Raw genomic sequence first — 23975 nt, 5'->3', positions numbered from 1 at the left:
TGTAGGGCCAAGGACAGCCCAGCTGTTTCTTGATAGTGCAGAGATATTTGTTTCTTATCTGGAAAGTTGACGTAGGACAGAGTTTATGAAGTCCTGTGAAATATCTGAGAATATGAGAGTAAGCCTGTCGCAGTCTGTCTGATCACATGTTCTGTTTTTTTCTGTATTTTTTCTAAAATCAACATTTTTTTTGTACTTTTTTCACTTTTTGCTTTTCACTGCTTTAAATTAGAAACAGTGATTTCAGATGTGTCATTGTTATTGATTTGTTTTCTTCATACAGTTCATTGTTCCCCTGTGGTGCTGACCCACACAGTGCTGAATCAGTAGCGAGCACTTCACATCAGGTAGCTCCACTGTGGACTCCACCTCCACCTCTTCTCTCCTCTGGGGTGTGCACCGCCTGAAGGATGCAAATAAAGAGAGAGAGACAGAGAGAGCAGCAGTTTGTCTCACACAGAGACACCAACAGATGAATCTGCCCATCTGCTACCTCCTCCTTCCTCCTCATCCTCCATCAGAGCTGCAGAAGGTAAGAGAAGCTGCACACGCTGCACACCTCTACTCTCATTTTAGCTTTTGGACCAAACAGCAGCACCGCTCAGTGGATTCATCCACAATTCAGAGCTCTGAGAGACAAAGGAAGACTAATAAACACATAACACTAAGAATGATAAATAATTATAAATAGGCTGATTTCCACATGGGGATCTGTAGCACTATATTTCAGTTATGACATTCATTAGTGTGCGTGTTTTAAAAAAAGGACATATTTCTACTTGTCTTTATTCTCTGAGGGTGAAGGTTTCAAACCTTGGTGTTGGATTATAAAAATAAACTTCTAGTTTGGAGATTAAATCTGTCAAATGTCTGTGTGAAGAATCAGATTTGACAGATGAGTACAGGAGGAGCAAGACTTTCAAACAACAATTTAAATCCATTTCTGTTTGTTTAACAGCCTCAGTATTAACACACAAACTCTGTGTCTGTTGTTATTTTCCCCAACGTTAGCTACAGTATTGATCACCTGGGATGTTGTACCAAAGGCGGTTCATGACTTACAAGAGCTAAAGCACTATGGCAAAGATGTAATCTTGTACTAAATTACAGATTAGAGATTAAAAGGTGTGATGAAATCACTGCCTACTGACCAATCAGTTCTCTGGAATATTATGTTATTATTCCTGGAATAGGTTTAGGCGTTAGAGGCATTTCCATGTCTGTGATTGGTCACATGCTGCCAGCACCACCACTTTCATGTCAATGCTGGACTAACTTATGAAATAACCCCATTTTTGTGAACGCTTAACTTGATTTCCAGTGAAGCTCTCTGTAAATGTCAAAATCAGAGCATTTTCAGTCCCAACTCTGCACGGCTCCTGGTCATATCTGTCACATTTCTGAGGTTCTGTATGGAGCTGTAAGGCTGTAAGGCTGTTGATGTCATAGCAGCTCCCTGAAAAAGATGCTAAGCACCAAAGGAAAAAGTGGTCATCAAGATGGAAAAGTCCTCTAGTAGCCTGTATGAGTCTAAAGGCAGCCCACAGTTACCCACAGACTATGCAGAGTGCAGCATCAGTGGTTGCTAAAAAACAGAAGTTTGAGTTTGTCGAGGTCATGGAGCAAGACTTTTAGAGGGAGTAAGTTGGTGTACAAGATTTTCACAATGTATTTTTCACTAATTTTCTTTCAGACTCTTTTAAAGAAACTTTTTTACTTTCACAATTTAATATCACATACATAGACTCAGCTTCATTTTTCAAGTGGTCAGCAATTTTCTGTCCATTCAGAAATGTTGCAACTGTGTGGCTTTCAGGTCTCTGTCAGCTGATTGGCCTCCTTTAAGATGCTCCACCTCCTGTTCGTCCTGTCTGTTCCGATTGGAGTGTCAGGTAAACACACACCTGGAAACCATTTTAAGTGTTTCCTCCCATCACTTTAGTGCAGGGGTGTCCAATTCCACTCCTCAACATATCTTGAAGTTCTCCAGAGGCCTGGTAATGAACTAATCAGGTGTGCTGACCCAGGGTGATATCTAAAACCTGCAGGTCACTGGCCCTTGAGGCCTGGAGTTGGACACCCCTACTTTAGTGGAAACAACATAATCATAGCACAAACACCCTGAGCAAAAAAAGAGCAGAAAGATTTAAAGTGTTAAAGGGAATGACGCTTTAATAACCTAACAAATATTGTGCATCTTTGTTTTTAAGGTTTGCTAACTTATAGTATAAACTGTAAATTCATGATGTTGATTCTTTAGTAACAAACACTGTTTTATCCACTCATGATGGTACTGTTTGAACCTGCTGCACTCCCTGTTTGTCCAAACAACTAACTAAGACTAAAGCTCACAGCACTCATGTGCCTCCATATCTTCAGGAGCTTGGCAGATAATCACTGGTTCTTCAGTGTTGGACATCAGCTCATGTCCAATCACTTATTATGGACAGAAGTACGAGCAAATCTATGTGAGTATCCTGACGTTTTTATGTTTTAAACAATTCTGTCATCCACACCTGTGCTGATGAGTATCGCCTCGATATACCTCCTGAGATTTTCTAGCAGGAGGACATTTTTGTTCAAGAATTCTTTTATATCATTATTTTATGAATGAGAAAATAATGAAACAAAAACGTCTCACAGAAAAAGGTGCTCAAATATGAAGAAAAAATTTATCCTGATGAAGGAGACCTAAACTCTTGACTCTTTCTTATCTCATTGAGGCGGCCGTTTTGATGAGATGCCTGTGAGAGAAACCCCATGCATCGTTCATGTAGATCATTATTAATGGGTTAAATATGTATTTTATGCTTGTCTTTCTATATTTTATTTCTTTCTATCTTAATATTAAGCAGCCAATTTGGCTTTCAATTAAATATATAAAAAATGTTTTCATCTTTGTAACAGTGGAATCAATATATTAAGATTGATCCTCTGGGTCTGACTGGATCTATGGTACGTAGAAGGCACATCAACATCCGTCCATCTATGCTGCAGTTTTTGCCGTTATCAGAGAGATAACCATGTTTGCTAGTATGGCAGGGTGTAGGTTGTAGCTGGGCTGGACCGGAGGGGTGGAGCAGTGGGTTCAGGGTGTGATTACTGCAGTGGCTGACCAGCACAGCAAGTCTTCATCATCTAATCATGCCTCCCCTAATTAAGTACGATGCCAGGACCTGACAAGAGCTGTGCATCATGCTGAGCTAGAAGAGGCAACTAGTGGGTTTGTAGAAAAGACGTAGTATCACTGATTAGTTGTGTCTTTGACTTCTAACAGGTCGCCTTCATGAGTGAAAACATTGCATTCTGCTTCGACAACTTTTTCAACCCTGAAACTGGAGGTGACTGTCTTGTGGGAACTGCACCTGACTCAGACAGCATTGAGTTTTGGATAAATGAACCCAATGCTGAAATCCAAAAGCTGATTTATGACAATGTAGCAACCATTCAGAACAGGATGGAATGCTATGTGTTGTTTATCATGGAGCTCAATGGGGAAAATGTGAGTTGTTTTAGACTAAATTAACTGTGTAAGAACAAAAAATAAAATTTGACATGATTTTTTGTTATCATATTAAACATTGGTGAACACTTTCAGAATTCCTAATAGTGTCTGAATCTTCTCTGTTTACTTTACAGTATGGTTTGGTTCCAGTTAATTTTGGGACACAAACGGCTTTGATTGTGGAAATATTGGCATTTGGTTCAGTGGTGAGTCTCTGCATGTGACAGATAATAAATAACATGTTAAGATATTGACAAAAACAAAAAACAACTAGAACATCAACAGAAAAACCCCAAACACACACACATTCAAAAAAAATCTGTAGTAGACATAAGTTTCCATATCAGTAAGGATCATTCAAACATGTTTATTTCACAAGTAGATAAAGATTTTTACCCATTCTTCTGTCTGAAATCAGTTGTCTTTACTCTGTGATTGTAACATTGTTTGTGTTTATTTCTGTCTAGGCATTTGAGGCTCAGGTTGGTGGTATCACAATTGATATAATGGCTGTTTCGTTCGGTCCCAGCAATCGTCAGTATCAAAGATTCTTTGACATCAGTGGATGCAGATATGCTGGTTGGTGAATCTCAGGCTTCAAAACTTGACCCATGTGTTCTGTACTTCAATGTTACCATGATGTTTCTGTCAGTTGTTATTAAAGTAGTCAGTGATCTTTGAGTTTTTAAACTAAACTAAACCCTCATTTCAGGTGGTTTGTATGAATACGGTGCAGTGCTGAGCTCAGATCTGGAAACCTGCTCTAGTCTCACCTGTTCTGACACTGCTGCTCTGCAGATCTCTGGCTGTGGCTCTCTGGAGCGTTGTGAAGGCAACGGCATGTAAATATATCTCTTTGTATTTCAAAGAAACATCTGTGATCACTTTCTTACCTTTAGCTGGTCCCCACAGAGGGATACTCAGGCCTGAGTCTGTGTTTGTGATTTGGTGCTATATAAAGAAAATTTGATTGTATTTAATTAATGAATATGTATAAAATGTCTCTTCCCCACTGGTTTGGCGTTCAGCAGCACCTCGTGATATTTTTTCATTCTTGTTTGTTTCCTTTCTTTCTATCAGCTGCATGTTGTACTCCACATGCACTGTGACTGGCCCCACTGTCATTGACTTCCACGGCCAGGTTAACTCTGTTGAGGATCGGTGTTCATACTCTCTGGTCTTGACTCCATCAGTCCCAGACTTCCATGTTCTGGGGAACTTCCGGGAACGTCGACGTAAAGACGTGACCTTTTTGGACAGTGTGACACTGGTTCTGGACAGGCCCAGCATTAAAATTCATCTGGAACAAGGTGGGAGAGTTCGGGTAAGCTACCTCCACCCACAGTTTAGTCAGTGCAGTCTAATGATAGTTGCTGCGGAATCAACCTGTTGTGTGTTTCGGATGTTTCACTTACTATTTCCTACACTTTGCTTGTTATCCAGCTGGACAACTCAATCCTGACCCTCAATAGTTCGCCTCAGCTGGTTCACAATGTGGAGCTCTCTAAAGACCGAACTGGAGTCACTGCCAAGGTGTCGCTCTCATACTCTACCATCTCTGTCTTCTTTGACAGCTACACTGCACAGATCCACTTAGAAGGTACTGAAAATAAAATGTTTTATTCACAATGGGGAATGTAAAGGGTACATGTAATGTAAAAAAAATCCCTCCTTTCTGTTGATTTATCTGCTAATGATTGCTCGGTCACCTCCTGGTCACCCTGGTCACCTCCTTCAGCTTTACCAGGTGAACACCACGTGTTCCTAGGCTAGCCAAGAGATATAATTTCTCAAACATGTCTTTGGTCTACCCCAGGCTTCCTCCTGGTAGGTCATGCCAGGTACATCTCATACAGAGGTAATGTTTTCAGGAATTGTCCAAACCATCTCAACTGGCCCTTTTTCATGTGAAGGAATGAGCAGCTCTACTCTAGGCCTCTCTCAAAGGACCTATCTCTTCACCTTGTCTCTAAGGGAGGTCCAAGTACCCTTTGGAGGAAGTAGAAACAAAGTAGAATGTAGAAAAAGCATAGAAAAAAGTACCTTTATGAAAGAGTGAGTGGGTGAATGAGGAAAGTTGTATAAAGTGCCAGATCTCAATGACTTGGGGCCCATCCGGGTCCCATCATTAATCCATCTGGGCAAACACATTTGGGGCCACCATGGAAACTGAGGACAAAATTAGCTGGGTCCCAGGTGGGTAACCCAAGTGGGCCCCAAATATCAGATCTGCTTCTACCTATTTGGGCCCCACATATTTTTTTTTTGACTGGGCCTGATTTGGGGCTTATCTGGGGCCCAGCATAAACCCATCTGGCAAAACACATTTGGGGCCACCATGACAACTGAGGACAAAATTAGCTGGACCCCAGTTGGGTTTCCCAGGTAGGCCCCAAATATTAGCCCTGCTACTCCCTATTTGGGCCCCACATATGTGTGTCGACTGGGTACAGTCGAGCATATGTGGGACAAAGAAGTCCGACTGACGGAGGCTCCACCTTACAATTTTTAGGAAATAAAGGACCTGTTGATAACATCTCATTGCCAGATACCACACTACACATTCATGGGTTTAATATTAGGCAGGAGTTTATAGTGTTATGCCTGATCGGTTTAAAATATATAAGAAAAATACTGACATTTCTTCCAATTTATGACATAAAAAGTACACTGTGTCCTGAACCCTTCCAGGACCTGCTGATTTACCTCTAGAGGGTCTGTGTGGAAACTCCAGCAGGTCTCTGAGTGACCTGAGGCTCTCCGAGTACAGCTCCACCAGGTAAGACCTCATCACAAGCTCAGAGACCCTCTTACTGCCTCTCGTTAACAAATAGTTTGTGGATATTCTGCATGTTTGTGTTATTGAGAGTGAGCAGGCAATTGTCCTGACTCTGTGTTGTGTGTTGCCCCATAGTTGTGAGGTGAAATACAATGATGCTGCTGACAACACAATCAAATGCAACAAGATGATTGAACAGTAAGCAGACTGATTCAGCCGACATAAAACATCTGTGTCTATATTTCTCCTGTACTGGTCCTTGTGCTTCATCTGTGCCATCATATTTTTATGCATGCTAATAGCTTTTATGGATACAATAAGCATCTGCCACCTGTCATCTGTACAGATGGAATATAAACACTCCTGATCACAGATGATAATTTTACTTTCTCCAATTATTTCTTTCTGTGGTACAGCTGTAATCTCCTGAAGGAGGCGCCCTTCTCCTCCTGTAACAGTCACATTGACCCAGTGCCCTACATAACTGCCTGCACCGACACTTTGTGTAAATATCCTGCAGTGGACGGACTCAACTGTCAGTTCCTGAAGGCCTACGCCAGAGCCTGCAGATTACAGGGAAACCACACTCTCGACGGCTGGAGGTCAACGACTGGCTGCTGTAAGATATGAACAACTCTACAGTTCTTGTCCTGCAGCATTCATAAGCAGATTTATTTTTATCTCACATGTTTTCCGAATAACACATCAGTGTGTCCCTCTGTAGCCTCTGAGGCCTTCTGTCAGGACAGGACCTGCAGTGATCACGAGTTTTGCGGTCAGAAGATGGTCGGTGGTGACACTCGTTGCTTCTGTCGGATCATTTTTGCCTCCAAATACAGATCAACCAACACTTTGGGTACGATATCTCTGACAAAAACATGTCAATAGGGCTGAATGATTGAGTAAAAAGTTTTTGATTATTTATTTTATCAATAATGTGATGTTTAGGTGATCAAACAGTCTGCAGCCAGAACTCTGCTTCGCTCTCTCTGGCCGGTTGTCTTTTGGAGGACAAAGGCATCGACTACTCTGACTTACACCTCAATGACCAGACCTGCAGGGGTCAGATGGATGAGCTTACCCACATGGTGACCTTCAGCTTCAACAGCAGCAACAGCTGTGGGATGGTGATCACGGTGGGTTTTCTCCTCCAACTCTTTAACTTCTACCACCAGCCAACCTCTTCCAGCACTCGGTTGAGCTTCTCCTGCTCTGCTCCAGCTTGGAATCTTTCTGTGGGTCCAGGTTTAGCTTTGAGTTCTGATTGGCTTCAAGTCTTGTTGGCCATCTATGATTCTTATTCTACCCAGTTAACTCCTAAAAGTTTCACATTAGTTATGTAAAAGACAAAACAATGCCTTTTTAGTTACATTACAAATTAATTCACTTCAGTTAAAGCTGGCGTTAGTGAAATTGCAGTTGCCTGCAATTGCAAAGCTGGCAACTGCAAGTAAAAAAAAATAAAGACTTCATTCATTAATTAAATTTAATTCTAAATTATATTATTAATTTTATAGATGGAAGAAATGAGATGAAGAGCTCCTGAAGAAGTGTTTAGATGAAATGAGGGCTTTTCAGAGAGCTTTTCCCACAACCTTATAAGACATTTCAATATTCTAGGCTAGAAGTAACAAATGCATGAGCTAGTTTTTGAGCAGTACTCTGAGACAGGATATTTCTGATTTTAGTGAATTTGTGCAGATGAAAGAAGATACACTGCTCTATAAATAGCTTTGAGCACTGTATTTGTGCCCAAGTACAATATCCTCAGTTTTGTCTGAAATCAAAAGTAGAAAGTCAGAGTGTCAGTGTCCGGCAGCCTCGCCTCTGTCAGTGCGCCCCAGGGCAGCTATGGCTACTATGTAGCTGCCATCACCAGTGTGTGAATGTGAGTGTGAATGGGTGAATGACTTAATGTAGTGTGAAGCGCTTTGGGGTCCTTAGAGACTAGAAAAGCGCTATACAAATGCAGGCCATTTACCATAGAAAGTTGCTGGTCCAAGGACCTGATGCTCTCTAATGGACCCTGTGTTTAATCCAAGATTGCCATTTGCCATAGAATACAAAAATTGGCAAGTTCACCACTCTATGCTTTTCACAGATGAGACCAGGTTTCACCCGTTTCACCCGTTCACCCGAACGTTATGCTGCCTGTAACATCATTCGGCATGAATAGTTTGGTGGTGGGTTAATGATGGTCTGCTGAAACATATCCATAGAGGGAAACACAGAATCTGAAGACTAGGCTGACTGCAATTAGGTATCAAGACCCAGTGAAATCTTTGGACCCTAATCTATCATCAGACCCTATACTGGTGCCATGGGTCTTGGGTTCCTTGTAGTGCAAAATGTTAATCAAACTCCTGGAAGAGGAAGGAATTGATACCACTGACTAAACCCACACTAACCTGAACTAAATCCAAATAAACACCTATATACTGATGGATTGCGTGCTGCCAGGTTCCTCCTCAGACCTCTGGAGACTAATTTCAGTTGCAGGTTTGAGCCCCGGCTCGGACAGTCTCGGTCGTTGTGTCCTTGGGCAAGACACTTCATCCGTTGCCTACTGGTGGTGGTCAAAGGGCCCGGTGGCGCCAGTGTCCGGCAGCTTCGCCTCTGTCAGTGCGCCCCAGGGCAGCTGTGGCTACAATGTAGCTTGCCATCACCAGTGTGTGAATGGGTGGATGACTGAATGTAGTGTAAAGCGCTACAAAAATACAGGCCATTTACCATTTTTAATTTCGGGTGTCCTTGAATTTAGCTTTCAACAGGTTCTAATATTAATTTTCATCAAATGATGTGGTTTTCTTTTGTTCCTAAAGCATTACACAGTCCAATGCTGTTGTTTGGTGATTGCATTCAAATCCTTTTGTTTTCAATCGATCCTACAGACTAACAACAGCCATATTATCTACAAGAACACTATCACAAACCAGAAGAGCTCCTCTGGTGTCATCACTCGCCAAGACCAAATTGACATCGACTTCTCTTGCGTCCACATTCAGCCAGATATCGAGACTGCCAACTTCAGAATCAGAGACAGGTGTGTGGTTGTTTTTTTTGTGTGTGAATCATGTTGTTTTTTGTTGCAAAGAAAGCTAAACTGTGTGTCTGTTCTGTAGTTCTGTGATCCAGCATGCTACACCCAGTGATTGGAATTACACTTTGACCATGAAGGCCTACACTGATCTGGGCCGCACACAAGCTGTGGAGTCTTTTGCTGAAGTTCCTCTGAATCAAAGAATCTGGGTGGAGCTGAAGGCTGATGGGTTGGATGGAGACATGGTTGCCATGGTAACAGACTCTTGCTGGACCACTGACGTGGCATCGCCCACTGGGAGTCTAAGATATGACCTGATTATCGATGGGTGAGACCAAATGCATTCATAAATATATATTTTTTTGATAATTCTGATCAACTCCACACAGAACTGTTTCCTATCTGTTGGCAGCTGTGCGAACCCTGTTGACCGGACTGTGGACGTGAAGGAAAACGGATTGGGAACCTCCAACTATTTTTCCTTCAATATGTTTCAGTTCACTGGGAGCACAGGAGAAATCTACCTGCACTGCAACATTTACCTGTGCCCTAAACGGAGAAACAAATGCACTCCGGTAAACACACCACACACACACTCATGGAAAGCTTTACTCCCTAAAATGTGCAGTCTCTTATTGATTCCCTATTGGCTACTGAAGAAGGTGAACACTAGTTTATTTAACCTTTAAAGTAACTACGAATGCAGTCAAAGTTATTATAACTGTCCACATGACGAACCACTTGTAGTTTTCAAACAACCTAACGTGACTTTGTCAAGCTAAATGTTTTAAAGGAGTATTCACATTTCCTCCCCTTTCTATAATCATGTAATGTTTATAAAGACTGAATAAAAGATACAAACCAAAACATTTAAATGATAAAATGAAAGAATTGTGACGTCTGGACTTTATCGCTCTCTGTCTTTACCTATCAGACTTGTAAAGGAGCTGCTCGCAAACGCAGACCAGCCAGCTCCAAATACAAACGAGAAGCACCAGCCTTCATCAGCTTGGCCTGGACTAATTAGGTATGACATACTTCTGCTGTTTTACATCATCGGGTAATATTATAACGTGCTGATGGATGCTGCTCTCTGTGCATGAAGAGCTGATTGTAATACAACTCTGGGAAACAAAATGAGCAAAATGATTCAGACAAAGCAAAGTCTCCTAAATTAAATTAAAAAAAAAAAAACCTTGCCTAATGGTGGTTCAAATCAAATATTAGATTAAGCCAACTGCACACCATCTATTGAATTTGTATTTCCAATATTCTTCACATTGTGAATATTTTAATATGCCACTTTAATAAGTGAGTCAAATGTACTGGGTGGGCCTCTGCAGCCTGACAGTCCAGGATCAGGGTGAAGGTTGACCCTCAAAGACAGGTCAACTGATTAGAGAAAGAAGTACGACATGATTGGCTAAAAAGAAGCCAAAGGGATGTAAAAGAGCACGAGGGTCACAGTTTGGTCTGGTTTTCTTCTTAGGTGGTTTCCAAGGTGACCCTGACTGACGGATAAGGCTGCCGGTCCCTGACTTCTGACTCGTCCTGACCCAGAGCCTGGATTTTTATAAGGGTGAACTCATAATTGGCTACTCTGAGGCTGGGATTACTGCCACAGCTGGATTAAACAGCTGTTATATCGAAAGTATTGTGAGGAAAGGTGACGATATTTATTATTTAACGGTAACATGCCTTATTGTGGATGTATGATTTATGCCGGACGCCCTTTCTGATGCAACGAAGAAGGAGAACAAGTGTGTGGCAACATGAATATTTCTATGAAACATCTGGACTTTACAGAAATGTCATCACTACATCTCCCAGCATGACTGGGAGTACTTTACGAACTCCCAGGAAGGTGGCCTGTATGGTTCTTATGTTGGATTAGACTTGAAGGTAATGACCTCAAATTTAATCATGTGACCTTGTTCATATGAACAAATACCTGAGGACAGTGGCCTTGAACCAAAGAGGTATTTTTACTTCTCAGGTCGTTTAAGCTTAAGATGTTTAAATGGTAAATGGTAAATGGACTGGTTCTTATATAGCGCTTTTCTACTCATCTGAGCACTCAAAGCGCTTTACACAACTTGTGCATTCACCCATTCAGACCCATTCGCACAAGCACATCTTTCTAAGTGCTTTTATAGCTAACATTCACACACATTCATACTCCGATGGATGCATCGGAGAGCAATTTGGGGTTAGTATCTTGCCCAAGGATATTTGGCATACAGACTAGGGGAAGCCAGGAATCGAACCACCAACCTTCCGATCAGTAGATGACCTGCTCTACCACCTGAGCTACAGCCACCCCTTGCTGTACGCATGCAACCTGGGCTGTCAGAATCAGCTCCCCTTTGCTGAGCAGCGAAATAAGCAGTTGGAGAGCATGATGCCTAAGATTCACCTTCTGTACCCATTGACTTTGGTCCAAGGTTTCTGGGATGATGTAATGAGTCAGGCCCACAGCTTCATCACTTCCACATGGACTTTTTACCTCCAGGCTGATGATGCCAAAGTCATCATTTGCCAGGTTGTACCTGAAATCAAGTTCTTTCCAGTTCAGGTTGAACTGGAAAAATATGTTAAAGAGGAACCTCAGAAGAGCTTTCCTGGACTGAGCAGCCCTGTATTTAAGGACTACGAACGCACTTTTTCGTAGATGCTTTAGATTCGTAGATTAGCACCTTTAAGATGCTAATATATCAAACTACTGGACAAGAATAAACAAAGATAGGAAAATAATAAGAATAAGAAGATGACCAGATACCATCTGCAGGTCAGAGGTGCTTTAAAGGGGAATCAATGTGAAATTCACTCCTGTAAAAAGTTGGTATGCGGGATGAAATATTGAAAGGGGGCAGACTTTTTTCCTCTGTTTCTGGTGTTGGGAAGGTTACTTTTAAAATGTATTCCACTACAGATTGCAGAATAAATGCCCCAAAATGTATTCTGTAACGTATTCCATTACGTTACTCAATGAGAGTAATGTATTCTGAATACTTTGGATTACTTAATATATGATCATGCTTTTTACAAATACATGAATGTACTATTGCTGTGTGATTTATTACTATTACTGAAGGTTACTCGCCATACTAATAGCAACCAGATTTTTAAATCTTAATATAAATGAGTAACAGTAGGGTGGACATTAGGTAAGGAGGCACTTTTTTGCAGCGATCTCGTATAGAAAACTATTCCGCGTATAGGTCCGTGGCTCCGAACCGTAGTAAAGGGACCTCTGGCTAATATGTCGGGTTCATGTCGGGCTTAAACTAGCTTTACTTTGTTGTCTGGGTCAACTTTGCTAGCGAGAGACAGAGAGAGGCGTTGAAAGGCTGCTCCAACGGAGCTTATTGTTTTTGGAGAAAAACACGAACACGGTGTAGAGTCGAGTCTTAATAGCGTACTTACAACTGGGCTTGTCAGGCACTCTTTTTAGCTGCAGTGGTTATTATTATATTTACATGCTTCCAGCTCCCGTTTCTGCTCAGTGACAACTCGTACTTTTCCACTCTCCCTCCCACACCCTCACCCAAAAATCAAACCATTTTTTGAACGCACAGCGTGACGTGAAAAAAAGCACATACCTTTGACGTTGCGTGACAAACTCTGTATTCCTCGTCCACACGTAAACGCAAAAAGGGAGTTTTAAAAGATCTCTGTTTTCGGTGAGTCAAAACGCCGTTTACGTGTGGACCAAAGGCCCAAACGCATAGAAACAACTGCGTTTTCAAAAATACCCGTGTAGTTGTGGACGTAGCGTAAAAGAGTTAGTTTGTAGTTTATTTTTTTGCGACCTGTAATTTATTGCAGTTTACTTGTATTTGCTTAATTGTTTACTAAATGTTTGAGGTGTGAAATAAACCCCAATGGAGCAAACATTTTTCTTGTAAAACAAAGTGGGGCCTAGCAAAAAAAGTTTGGGAACCACTGGCGTAACATATGAAACCGCTGTGTAATCTATTTATTTCAACAAAGTAACTGTATTCTAAATACCACCTTTTTAAACCGTAACTGTAACAGAATACAGTTACTCATATTTTGTATTTTAAATACGTAATGCTGGTACATGTAGTCCGTTACTCCTTATCACTTGTTGTTTTCTTGGAGTTCCACACTCCTCACTGGCAGGGGTGTGTTTGATTTGAATGTTGATTCACTTTCTTTCAGATACCCCCACCACTCACTTGCATCCACATTCTTGCCACATTACGGATGTGAGGAAAGACTGTGTCACTTTTTTTTTTTAAAAAGTTTAATTTAAATAAATACATTTTGGCTATTTAAACTGAATTATTTGTGATCTCCTACTTCTTGGCTGTTAAAGGTGATTTACAAAAGCTCGACTGGTTTCTAAACACAGGTAAAGTCAGTTAATTTCATGACATGCCCAATCTGCAGGACACAGGACAAGTGCAGCTTGTTAATTGTAATCAGAAAAGTATAAAAATATAGATCACAGACATGTTGGTTAAATGTGGGCCTACAGTGGGCGTCTTTCAGAGAGAGTCATTATAATGAATAAAGGTTTCAGTCACTGGCAGCCTCTGATGCAATTAGTGCATGCAATAAATGAATCATGTGATAAAATTGCTGTCGACACTCCTGAAATCATAACTGCTTAATTACTTTAATATTATTTGAGTTTAATAAAACCTTATTAATGAATGACACCCATGCAGGGCCCTGAATATTTTCAGGATGAGGTCCAAAGTCAGCGTCATCACTCTGTTCTCTACATTCATCAGCCATTTCTCTTTGAACCTCATCACAAGACGCAGTATGTTGAAAAGAACCCGATAAAATAAAATTTGATGCTTCTTTTATGCAGCAGTAACTGATGTCATATCAAGCTCAAGAAATAAGACATGATTTTTCTTTTAGTGTTAATTACAGACAGAATTAGCAGCTAACCGTGTTCTTCAAATGTTAGTAAATCAGTTTAGATGCTTAAATCAAACTTCATCTGAATAAAGAAATAAAAACCAAGGTATTACCAAAAAGCACCAGTCTGAGATTGTCTCTGTGGCTTTTACAGATTGAAACATTACTGGTGTCTGTCTGCTCCAAAAGGAGATCCTGGCATATTACTTCTCCTTTAATTAAAGTAGATAATGGACACTGAATTTTCGTCTGAAGTTAAAAGAAACTCTGATAAGTGCTCATTGGAGTCTCCATTTCTGCTTTGAGATTATCAGGTCTTAATTTGGTGCAAACATCAATTAAGTGTGGATCAATTCTTCCTGGTACCAAGGGTGTAATGGTGGAGCTGAGCTGATGGTGGCTAAATAAATAAAGAATTTCAAAATTGGAGATATGCTTTTTTTTTAATAGAAAAATGAGAAAAGGTGGAGCACTAGTGAAAACTAGTATACGCAGCAACAGAGTTCAACTGGAACTTTTCACCAAAAACAGTGCACAATTCACCTATTTCCTTACAATGATAAACAATGAAAATAACAATTAACAGCAACACATGCTGTCACGTTTATACAGTTCTGTGGACGGCTGTTACCTTAAACAGGGGAAATAGTGAGGAGAGATGAAAGAATGCGGACATGCAGCTCTCACTCATCTGAAGGAGGAGATGTGCAAATCCACCTACTGGAGTCCTGAGGCATTACCAATGGATCGACACACCCAGGAAAAACTCTCTCTACTCTTCTCCATTTACATTTCCACTGCATGTAACCTACTGTTTAAAATAGCCTACTCCTTATAACTTATCCATTAACTTAAACTTTCTATCTGCTACTCTTATTATTGTGTATATTTAATGGGGTTTTTTTGCCTGTTTTATTTGCTGTACAGTGTTCCTGGGTGTTTTGAAAGGCGCTTTTAAATAAAATGTATTATTATTATTATTATTATATTCCATACAGCAAAACATTCAAAACAACAAATAATAATAATAATAATAATAATAATAATAATAAGGAACAGAGCTCTCAGAAACAGCTTCTGGGTGTGCCAGTATGTTTTCTTATTTCCTGGTTCCGCCTCTTTCACAGATCTGTCAGCTTTGCGATTGGTCTAATTACCATAATGGAAAGGGAGAGAGCTGACTAACCCAGCTGCTTAAGCCTGTGAGTGTGAGGGAGAAAAACAAAGGGCTTGGCTTCAAGTGGGACGGTGTTTTGGAGAAAGTGAAACTGTTGAGTCATTATCTCCTGCTGAATGGTGAAATGGCACAGCAAAGAAATCAGCAAGATTCAGAGAACTTCTCTTGTTCCATCTGTCTGGATGTACTGAGGAATCCGGTGTCTATCCCCTGTGGACACAGCTACTGCATGAACTGTATTAAAGGTTCCTGGGATGAAGAGGATAAGAAGAAAATCTGGAGCTACCTGTCTTTGCTTTGTTTTGGGTTTTTTTTTGCTATTTTTCCAAACTGAACTTTATGTGGTCCTGTGTTAATTGCCTGTTATATGTAGCACGATGGTCTTGGAGAAACGTTGTCTCATTTCACTGTGTATTATACCACTGCACATAGTTGAAATGACTATAAAGCCACTTGACTTGATGCTGAACTCCTCCCGTAAACACCAATCTCACTGAGCTGGAATCACAGTTGGAGTTTCTCTGGCAGTTTCCCGCTCAACTGTGCAGCTGTTGGGTGGTGCTGGGGGCGGTGCTAATGTGAGATCTAGTAGTTTAAAAGCAGAGAGTTAATCAGAGAACATCATTAATCACTCCTCGTGGTCTCAGGCATCTTCGGCTGAGATTTTAGGTTTTGTTGAGCCCATTAATGCAGAGACAGCATGGCTGTGCTGAACCTACTCCATCATGGACTCTTCTGGACTCTGCTGTGTGTCTTTTTTCTACTTTCTGCCTCTGAGGGTAAGCAGGTGTTACTCTTATAATACAGCTGAGCTTAACAATAGTTTTGTCTGACCTGATAAAACATGAAACATAAAATTTGGGATGATTAACAGTTAAAATGGTGGGTTTATTAACTTAGTACCATGTTGGGCACACTGAACAAGATGTGCGGGTGAAAGAATGAGCTGATCCATGGCATCACAGAGAAAGAGTCTGCTCATAATTTATGTCCAATCACAGGAATTTTTGTTTACAGTGTATTTATTTGCACCCAGTAATATTTGTGTCAGCGGCTTTTAATATAAACCTGTAAGCTCACTAGTAGGTGCCGTTAGTCTAAAATAACTGCAGACAAAAACATCTGCAAAACTGAAAATGTGGATTATAAAATATAAAATATTATACTATAATATAAAAAAATAGATGCTTCTGCTTCTTGCAAAAGCAAGAAAAGATGAAAATGAGCTGATAGCTGCCAACATCTGCGAACAAATATAATTCTATAAAGTGGTTCTATATAGTGTGTAACTAATAATATAGAGCGTTATTAAATTTATTGCTAATGCAATCATATGGCACACTGACCTCTGAGGAAAACTTAAATGGCCCTCGCCATCAGAAAGGTTGCCTACCCCTGGTGTAGACATTATAAGAGTGAGACAGTGCTGCCACCGTGAGGTCAAACTGGAGCATTGCTGGTAACAATTCTCCACCTAAAAACTTTTGGAACTGTGGAACGCCAGGACTGCCTTAATGAATTTAATTAAATGCACCATTTAATGATTAATTAAATGTGACAATAATTAATTAAAATTGGAAATAATTAATTAAATAAATATTTTGACACATTTAATTAATTTTTGCCACATTTAAATAATTATTTAATGGTCTATTTAATTTATTCATTTTGGCACAGGTGAGTCCTTCAGGTCTCACCATGAAATAATTTTATCTGTCAACCTCACCCATCAAACACAGGGGGCGGGGTTAACGCTGATCGAGTCAAAACCATTGCTTTTGGGTTTGTGTGTCACCAAATACCGTTTTAATATCATTTAGAGAATGTAGTGGTTTAATCTTCAGATATCTGGTCGGTTTGTCAAGATACAGCCTCTTTGCAAAAGTGCTTCGATGATTTCGGAGATGTCTGCCCAGTTTCACGCCAATAGACCCGCTCGACTCACAAGCAATCGAGCTGTTATTACCACCGACAAAGCGCAGGCCCCGGTACACAGCTGACACTGACTTCTTTTACTATTTATCGAGTTTTTATTTCTTGATGTTCGTATGTGTCATACCTGTTCCAGTCACCAAATCTGAATTATAACTAACATTAAAAACATGTTTAAGGAGGAGAGAGAGCAAATCAATTCAATTAACAGCTGATCTTTGGGTTTTTGTTCAATTATGCGTATAAACGCATAAAAGAAATAACGTTGGTGTTTCCGCCATGTAGTAACTGCTGGCTTTAACTGTACAAAGGTTTTTCGACACTATGAAACACATACAGACTTCATGATGTTGGACTAATATTTTAATTGTGAATATTAATCATGAGGGTAAACGGCCCTGTACACCACAGGTCAGCATATCCACGATATCTTCAGCTCAATGAGTTAACACACAGTTTCCCAGCTGACTAATCTAACGGTCATCTACGAATATGTCACGGGTCATATCAATATGATTTTACAGAAAATCATCCTTATTACTTCCAACTATTCCAGAGACGTAAAATTCTACAGCATAAAGAACACAAAAAAATATATCAGTGTAACGCAACACTGTAACAGAGATGAACCGTCAGTTTGTCACAGATCAAAGTGGAATGAAAGTGATTGGTTGAACAGGTGTTCGTGATCTGTGTTTTCTGCATTTTCATCAGCGTAAGAGACTCAGCAGCAGATTAGAATAACAGTTATACATTTAATAAATCACCAAATTAATACATGCAAGAAACGATCAAACCTGTTCGGAAAATTTGAGTTTGTATTCCCTCAGCTGCACACTCGCAGACGTCAAACAGAGACTCAGTCTGCGTTCACATCTGATATGAGGCCAGCACTTGTAGTGGCTGTGTCCTGTTTTAAGATCCTATATGTAAAATTGTTGTCTGACTTGTGTCGATCCAGCAGCTCAGAGTCCGTGGTTACTATGGTTACTGCATAAGCAGCTGTAATTTAAACAGCTGGCACAGCGGAAAACCACCAGTGACGTGAGTAATTATGTTTGTCATTACAAAAGAACTGTCTGAATGGTTAACTGAAGTTAACTTGGATAAATTACAGTCAGAGGTGGGTAGTAACGAGTTACATTTACTTGAGTAAGTTTCTGTAACTTGAGTACATTTATGAAGAAGAAACGGTACTTTTACTCCGCTACATTTGCAAAACTCAACTCGTTACTTTTAAAAAAAAATAATTAGTTTAACACATTAGATAACATGCCGCCAGTGGAGTTTCCGGTAACTTTTTTACCAATCAGATGTGGCCATGCAGTCACATGACCAGTTTGGACCTGTTTCAAAGTAGCGGACACACGGAAAGAAGAAACACATGAAAACAAGGCAGAGCCAGCTGTCTACGCTAGAGCTGAAGACGATGAACACCCTTGGCCTCACATACAAAGAATGTTTTGCTTAAAAGCAGTACAAAAGAACAGCTATGTCTTCAGTGTCAGTGTCTTCAGTGAGAGCCAAAACAAACCAACTTTTCAGAGTGAAAAAATTTAGCTCGTGTAACCTGAGGAAACGTTAAATTTTCTCTAAATCTCTTTTTAGCTGTGGTTAGAAGTTCATAGGTCACGATGCAGGGTCTCACACTATACGGACTGATGCTCTGATGCAACCTGAGTGCTCAAACTGTGCGTCCATAACATGAAGCTTATCATGCAAAATCTGTCTCTCGCTCTCCCTCTCTCTGTCTTTCACTCACACGGACACACACACACACCACCACCATCAACTTTGCTAAATTACTAATGAAAAACATTGAGCAGCAAAGTCCATCCAACTCTTTTCATGGTTGTTGTAGTCGTGTTAATTTTGTGAGGCCACATTGAAAAGCCTCGGATACGGAAGCGTAGAGCTGCCACCCAGGCAAAAGAAAAATAGAAAAGTGAAAAGTATATTGTTCTAACAATATACTTTTCATGTTCGTGCAATATAATATTTATATTGTAATAACGTGATATTATATTGTACAAACATGAAAAGTATATTGTTAGAACAAACTTTTCACGTTATAACGTGATATAGCTCTATTTTTCTTTTGCCTGGGTGGCAGTTCTACGCTTACGTACTCAGATGAGCTTGCCTCATCCTACAAGTTGTGCCTCCATCTCTTGTGTCCAGATCACACGCTGCACTGCCGTGCTGCTCCACCTTTTCTTTCATTTTTGTGTTTGTGCGTGCGCAGTGTGATAGGCGACAGGATTTCAAACAGGTTTGATTATCTTGCGACCATGCGATTGATGATTGGGAGCTGGTCGTGAGGTGTTAACTGCTTTTTGTTACCCCATGTATACGACACGATGCACACACGATTAAGGCAAAACTCGGGCCGATCCCCAAAACAGTTGCGTGACTGAAAAATCATCTCAAAATGGGCCAAAAATCGCACAGTGTATGGCCAGCTGTTGGAGGCTAGCTCCAAACAAACATCTGCAGCTTGGCAGTGAATACAGCACTATAATGACCAGACCTAATTCTTTTGAAAACCTTACATCTTTCCATAAGTTTCCACTTTATCAGACATCACCTAGACTCAGAGCTGGGTGAGGCCAGCACAAACAGCAGCCTAACCGACGAAGATGATGGATCCAGGGGAGCTGGAGAGGTACCTTTGATATCCATTCACTGGAGGTGTGGATCTATTGCATGGCTTTCCTCACATCAAGAAGCTGTCGATCAACGTCAATACAGCTCTTCCTGCATCTGGAGCTTGTGAAGGACTTCTTAGTCATGCAGGACTCCTGTTCACTGCTAAACAGTTAGAGCTTCACAGAAAGAACCTTGAGAGCAAACTGCTGCTGAAGCTTAACCATCACCTCACTGAGTGAAGAAATGGAACATTTTTGCTAAATATGCAGAAATAGATGCACACCCATACAACATACAATGGTAAACTGAGCTGCCTTGTATGAACATATGTTGAAGATGCCTCGTTCTAATGTTTTCTCTGAGGCTGCTGTGCCATTTGGAGCAAAAATTAATATAAAGTTTACAGCATATCTTGTCACTGGAAACTGTTTGCACTGTTTATATATTTATATTATTTACTGTAGGTATTGGTGAAAAAAGCTTTATGTTGTGAAAAACTGAAATCTGGAAATTAGAATTGTTGTGCCTTATTTTGTTGATGTTTTTACATATATTCCTTTTGAAAATACTAAAATTTGTATATTTATTTTTGTTTGATAGCATTTATTTAAAAAATAAAGCACATTTCAAACAGTTACTCACTACTTGAGTAGTCTTTTCACCAAGTACTTTTTTACTCTTACTTGAGTAACTTTTTTGATGACTACTTTTCACTTTTTTTTACTTGAGTAATAATATTTTAAAGTAAGACCCACCTCTGATTATAGTTAAGGAGTATCACAGATAACACCCACGTGAGCTGTGTGACTGTTCACCACTACACTGAAATAAGTAGGCTATTACTGAAATACACGCGCTATATCATAAACTATGATATGAATAGGGAGGTCCTATTAACATGTTTAGTTTTAAAGGACACCTTTAGTCTCATTCATGAGCAGTATTAGTTTTCTTCTAACATCCAGAAGTCTGCACGATGTGTTTCATAGTTGGTAACAAGCCTTTGACAGTTAAACATAACATGACCGAAACAAAAAAAAATCAAAATCAAAAAATCAAAAATAATCATATGTTAACCTCATTTATTTTTAGTTAAGTAAACTCTAAAAATTCTAACACACAGCTGGTGCTATTCTGTGGTGGTATTCTGGTGCTTAGAATACAGTTGAATAACTATTAAAAAACAGATGATGACATTTTTTATGTAATAATAACAGTAGGATTACTAAATAGACTATAGTATAGAATATTTGTTTCAATGTTTTGTTTGTTTGGTGTTTACCTTGTTAGTCAATAAGACCTGTAGGGTCATTTTGTTTCTATAAATAAAGAGACTGGTAGAGGACCAGCATGTACTGGGGTGGGCCTATGGTTTTAACCAGAGCAGGAGAAGCAGCAGGAATTAACAAAACATGGATCTTGTTATTGCTTGCCAAACTGGATGAATAAACCATAAAAACGCAACTTTCAAGTTTGGACAGTGGACTTCTTTTGCCTGCGTACAAAATATTATCTCAGTGCAGCAGTGGCTTGTGGACTTTTAATTGTGGGATGTTTTGTTTGTCAAACCACTACACTGCCCTTTTCTCCCCATTGGTTGTTAGATGTTTTTTCCAATTCCATTGTGTAGGCTGTCAGGTTAGTCTGTGGAGCTGCAGAGGCAAAGAAAGTATGGGTGTAGCTGAAGGAAAAACTGAGGTTTGGGAGGAGTTTAGTAAAGCTGTGGAACAAGATTTTCAGTGTCTGTTGTTTTCTAGATTTTATTTTTTATGCCTTACTTCGTTGTTTTTTTGCTCATGACCTAATTTTAAAAAAATGTGTTTACTGACATGTTTCAGCCAAATAAACTTTTTTTTTTCTCATAACGATGAGAGCGGGGAAACTACCACCCTGTAAGAGAGGAAGGAGGAGGAGGGTCTTGCTTGATGCTTGTCCAGGTCTTAATGGTCTGGTATCTCTTTCCAGAAGACAAAGGTATAAAGAGGTATAAAGAGGTTTGAGTTTCTGCTTGTACTGCTGGATTTTCATCTGAAAGTATCAACACAGACAGCGGGTCCGGGTGTACAATCTTCAGTGATATCTTGACCTCACAGGTCAGCTACCTTTTTGTTGTCTGCGCAGCAGCTGAATCATCTTGTCTAAGAAGCCTGATCTGAAAGTCTTAAGTCTGAAATATAAATTCTGAAATACGAAGAGACAAACAGTAAACATCAGAATTTTCTGTAAATGCATTTTCATTCTGTCTGTGTGGTTTGGTCTTTGACACTCATTGAGCAGGATTACAAAAGGACCAAATTTAGACTAAATATATGTTAAAGTATCCTGTGCTAAAGCTTACTTCAGAATCAGATAAAGCATTCAACCCCCCCCCCCCCCCCCCCCCCCCGCCCTTATCAATTTAATTGTAATAATAATAAAATCTAAAATTAAGGTTCTGAATAATTTATTGCAACACTTTGGATTTCCATTTTCAACCAAACTAACCAAACAAAATAATAAACATTAATTTGCCATCTTTTCATAAAACAAATACATAATTCATAATATATAGAATAATGATTAAGTCTGTTATTGTCATTATTACATTTGTATGTGTGTCTGTATTTGTATCATATTTACTGAAAAGAACAGAAGTCCACGAAAGACATGATCACATCACTTAAACTGACATTAATGAATACTGTGGCAATCTCAATCCCAGATTAATATGAATATAATTTAAAACAAAATAGTTCATTTCATATCACCAATAAGTTGTTATAATTAAAGCAGGCATCAAAGGCAGGAAACTCTTCTGTCCTGTGACTCTGTCTCTGTTATTTTATGAAACTTTATAAATGTGCAGAAGTTTGGGCACTTTTTTCTAAACACAGTCCAAAGCAAAGTGCACATCAGGAGAGCTAATAATACTGCTGTTACTGTCAGGACAATTAGAATAATCTTCCAGTCTCTCACTTCTTGTGGTGGTGAAGTTGGTCTCTGAGGTTGGAGCTGATCAGCAGCTGCTGTAACAGACATGAAAATATTTACTTGTGCAGAAATAAAATGAAACCATCTGGATGTTTGACATGAATAAAACATCATGTTTTTCAGTTTTAAATCACAAACATGGCAAATAAAAGTTTAACAGACCAGTAAATATAAATGTGATCATTCACTTTTGACTTGTTCAAACTTACCAGTGACGTTGAGTCTACAGCTCGCAGAGCTGAAGCCATAATCTGTGTTTACTTGACATCTGTCCTCAGTCCTGAGTCTGCACAGCTGGAGTCTGATTCGTCCTTCTCTGAGGGCATCTTTGTCACTCTGAAATCGTTCTGAAAACTTTTCATGCTGAGACTCTGAGACTTCAGCACCATTATGGACATGATACAGGAGTGAGGATTTATCAGCAGTTACCAGGTCACAGTAGATGTTTAGATATGTGGGCGATCTGTCTGTTTCTACTGTTAACGTCCACTCCAGTGTGATGTTGTGGTTCTCCTCGGCCTGATAGGAGGTCTGAGTCACATTCACTACAAATGATCCTGCTGAGGAGACAGAGAGAGAGAGCAGCAGACACTCTGAGAACTGGAACAAACCTGTTGTTGTGGTTTTAAATTTAATTTTGTGACATCCATGGACTTCAGAAACAGGATATTAGTGTGCTCTCTAAATCTGGCTTAACAATGCAGATGTTTTCTGATGTTTACACAAAGGTTGATGTGAAGTTTTACACATGTTGTCCCAGGCTTCACCACTCTCTGCTATGAACACAAAAGATTATTCTGATTTATCACCTCCAAAATTAAAAATAAATAATCACTGACATGAATTTAGAGTCATTTCTAAAAAGAAAGAAGAACCTTTTCTTTCAGTGATTCACATGTTGTTACTGAGTTTGCACATGTTCTCCAACTTCACACAGAGGGACATCAGTGAGCTCATGTTAATAGCACAGAGTTGAGGTGATTTAAGGAGTGGTAGTTGAAGCAAATGTAGATTTTCAATTACT

General features: G+C 39.8%; 3 protein-coding genes across 4 annotated transcripts; 2 read left to right on the top strand and 1 right to left on the bottom strand.

The window, feature by feature from the left end:
• Positions 1–2962: 2962 nt before the first annotated feature.
• On the top strand, positions 2963–4589 carry LOC146523144 (uncharacterized). Its single transcript, XM_085145536.1, has 4 exons — positions 2963–3502; positions 3640–3711; positions 3973–4084; positions 4218–4589. The coding sequence occupies exons 1-4, from the start codon at positions 3287–3289 to the stop codon at positions 4349–4351; spliced, it is 534 nt and encodes a 177-aa protein (XP_085001662.1). The 5' UTR covers positions 2963–3286; the 3' UTR covers positions 4352–4589.
• A 554-nt stretch (positions 4590–5143) lies between these two features.
• On the top strand, positions 5144–11338 carry LOC146523143 (uromodulin-like). 2 transcript variants are annotated; one of them, XM_085145282.1, is made up of 10 exons: positions 5144–6284; positions 6420–6482; positions 6701–6903; positions 7009–7140; positions 7233–7420; positions 9176–9327; positions 9407–9652; positions 9737–9899; positions 10259–10351; positions 10814–11338. In XM_085145282.1, the coding sequence occupies exons 2-9, from the start codon at positions 6472–6474 to the stop codon at positions 10349–10351; spliced, it is 1188 nt and encodes a 395-aa protein (XP_085001408.1). In that variant the 5' UTR covers positions 5144–6284; positions 6420–6471; the 3' UTR covers positions 10814–11338. The 2 variants fall into 2 exon arrangements, with proteins under 2 accessions (XP_085001408.1, XP_085001399.1); XM_085145273.1 differs by lacking the exons at positions 10259–10351; positions 10814–11338 and having other exon boundaries at positions 9737–10032.
• An 11062-nt stretch (positions 11339–22400) lies between these two features.
• LOC146523142 (uncharacterized) lies at positions 22401–23620 on the bottom strand (the record flags this gene model as incomplete). Its single annotated transcript, XM_085154192.1, has 2 exons — positions 22401–22986; positions 23161–23620. Coding segments are annotated over 2 exons (690 nt in total), but the record flags the coding sequence as incomplete, so codon positions are not given.
• Positions 23621–23975: the final 355 nt, after the last annotated feature.

This window comes from Neolamprologus multifasciatus, chromosome 3, assembly GCF_963576455.1.
Source record: "Neolamprologus multifasciatus chromosome 3, fNeoMul1.2, whole genome shotgun sequence".
Classification (NCBI taxonomy): domain Eukaryota; kingdom Metazoa; phylum Chordata; class Actinopteri; order Cichliformes; family Cichlidae; genus Neolamprologus; species Neolamprologus multifasciatus.
Note: the sequence above shows the minus strand (reverse complement) of the source record. Positions and strands in the feature narration are given on the sequence as shown.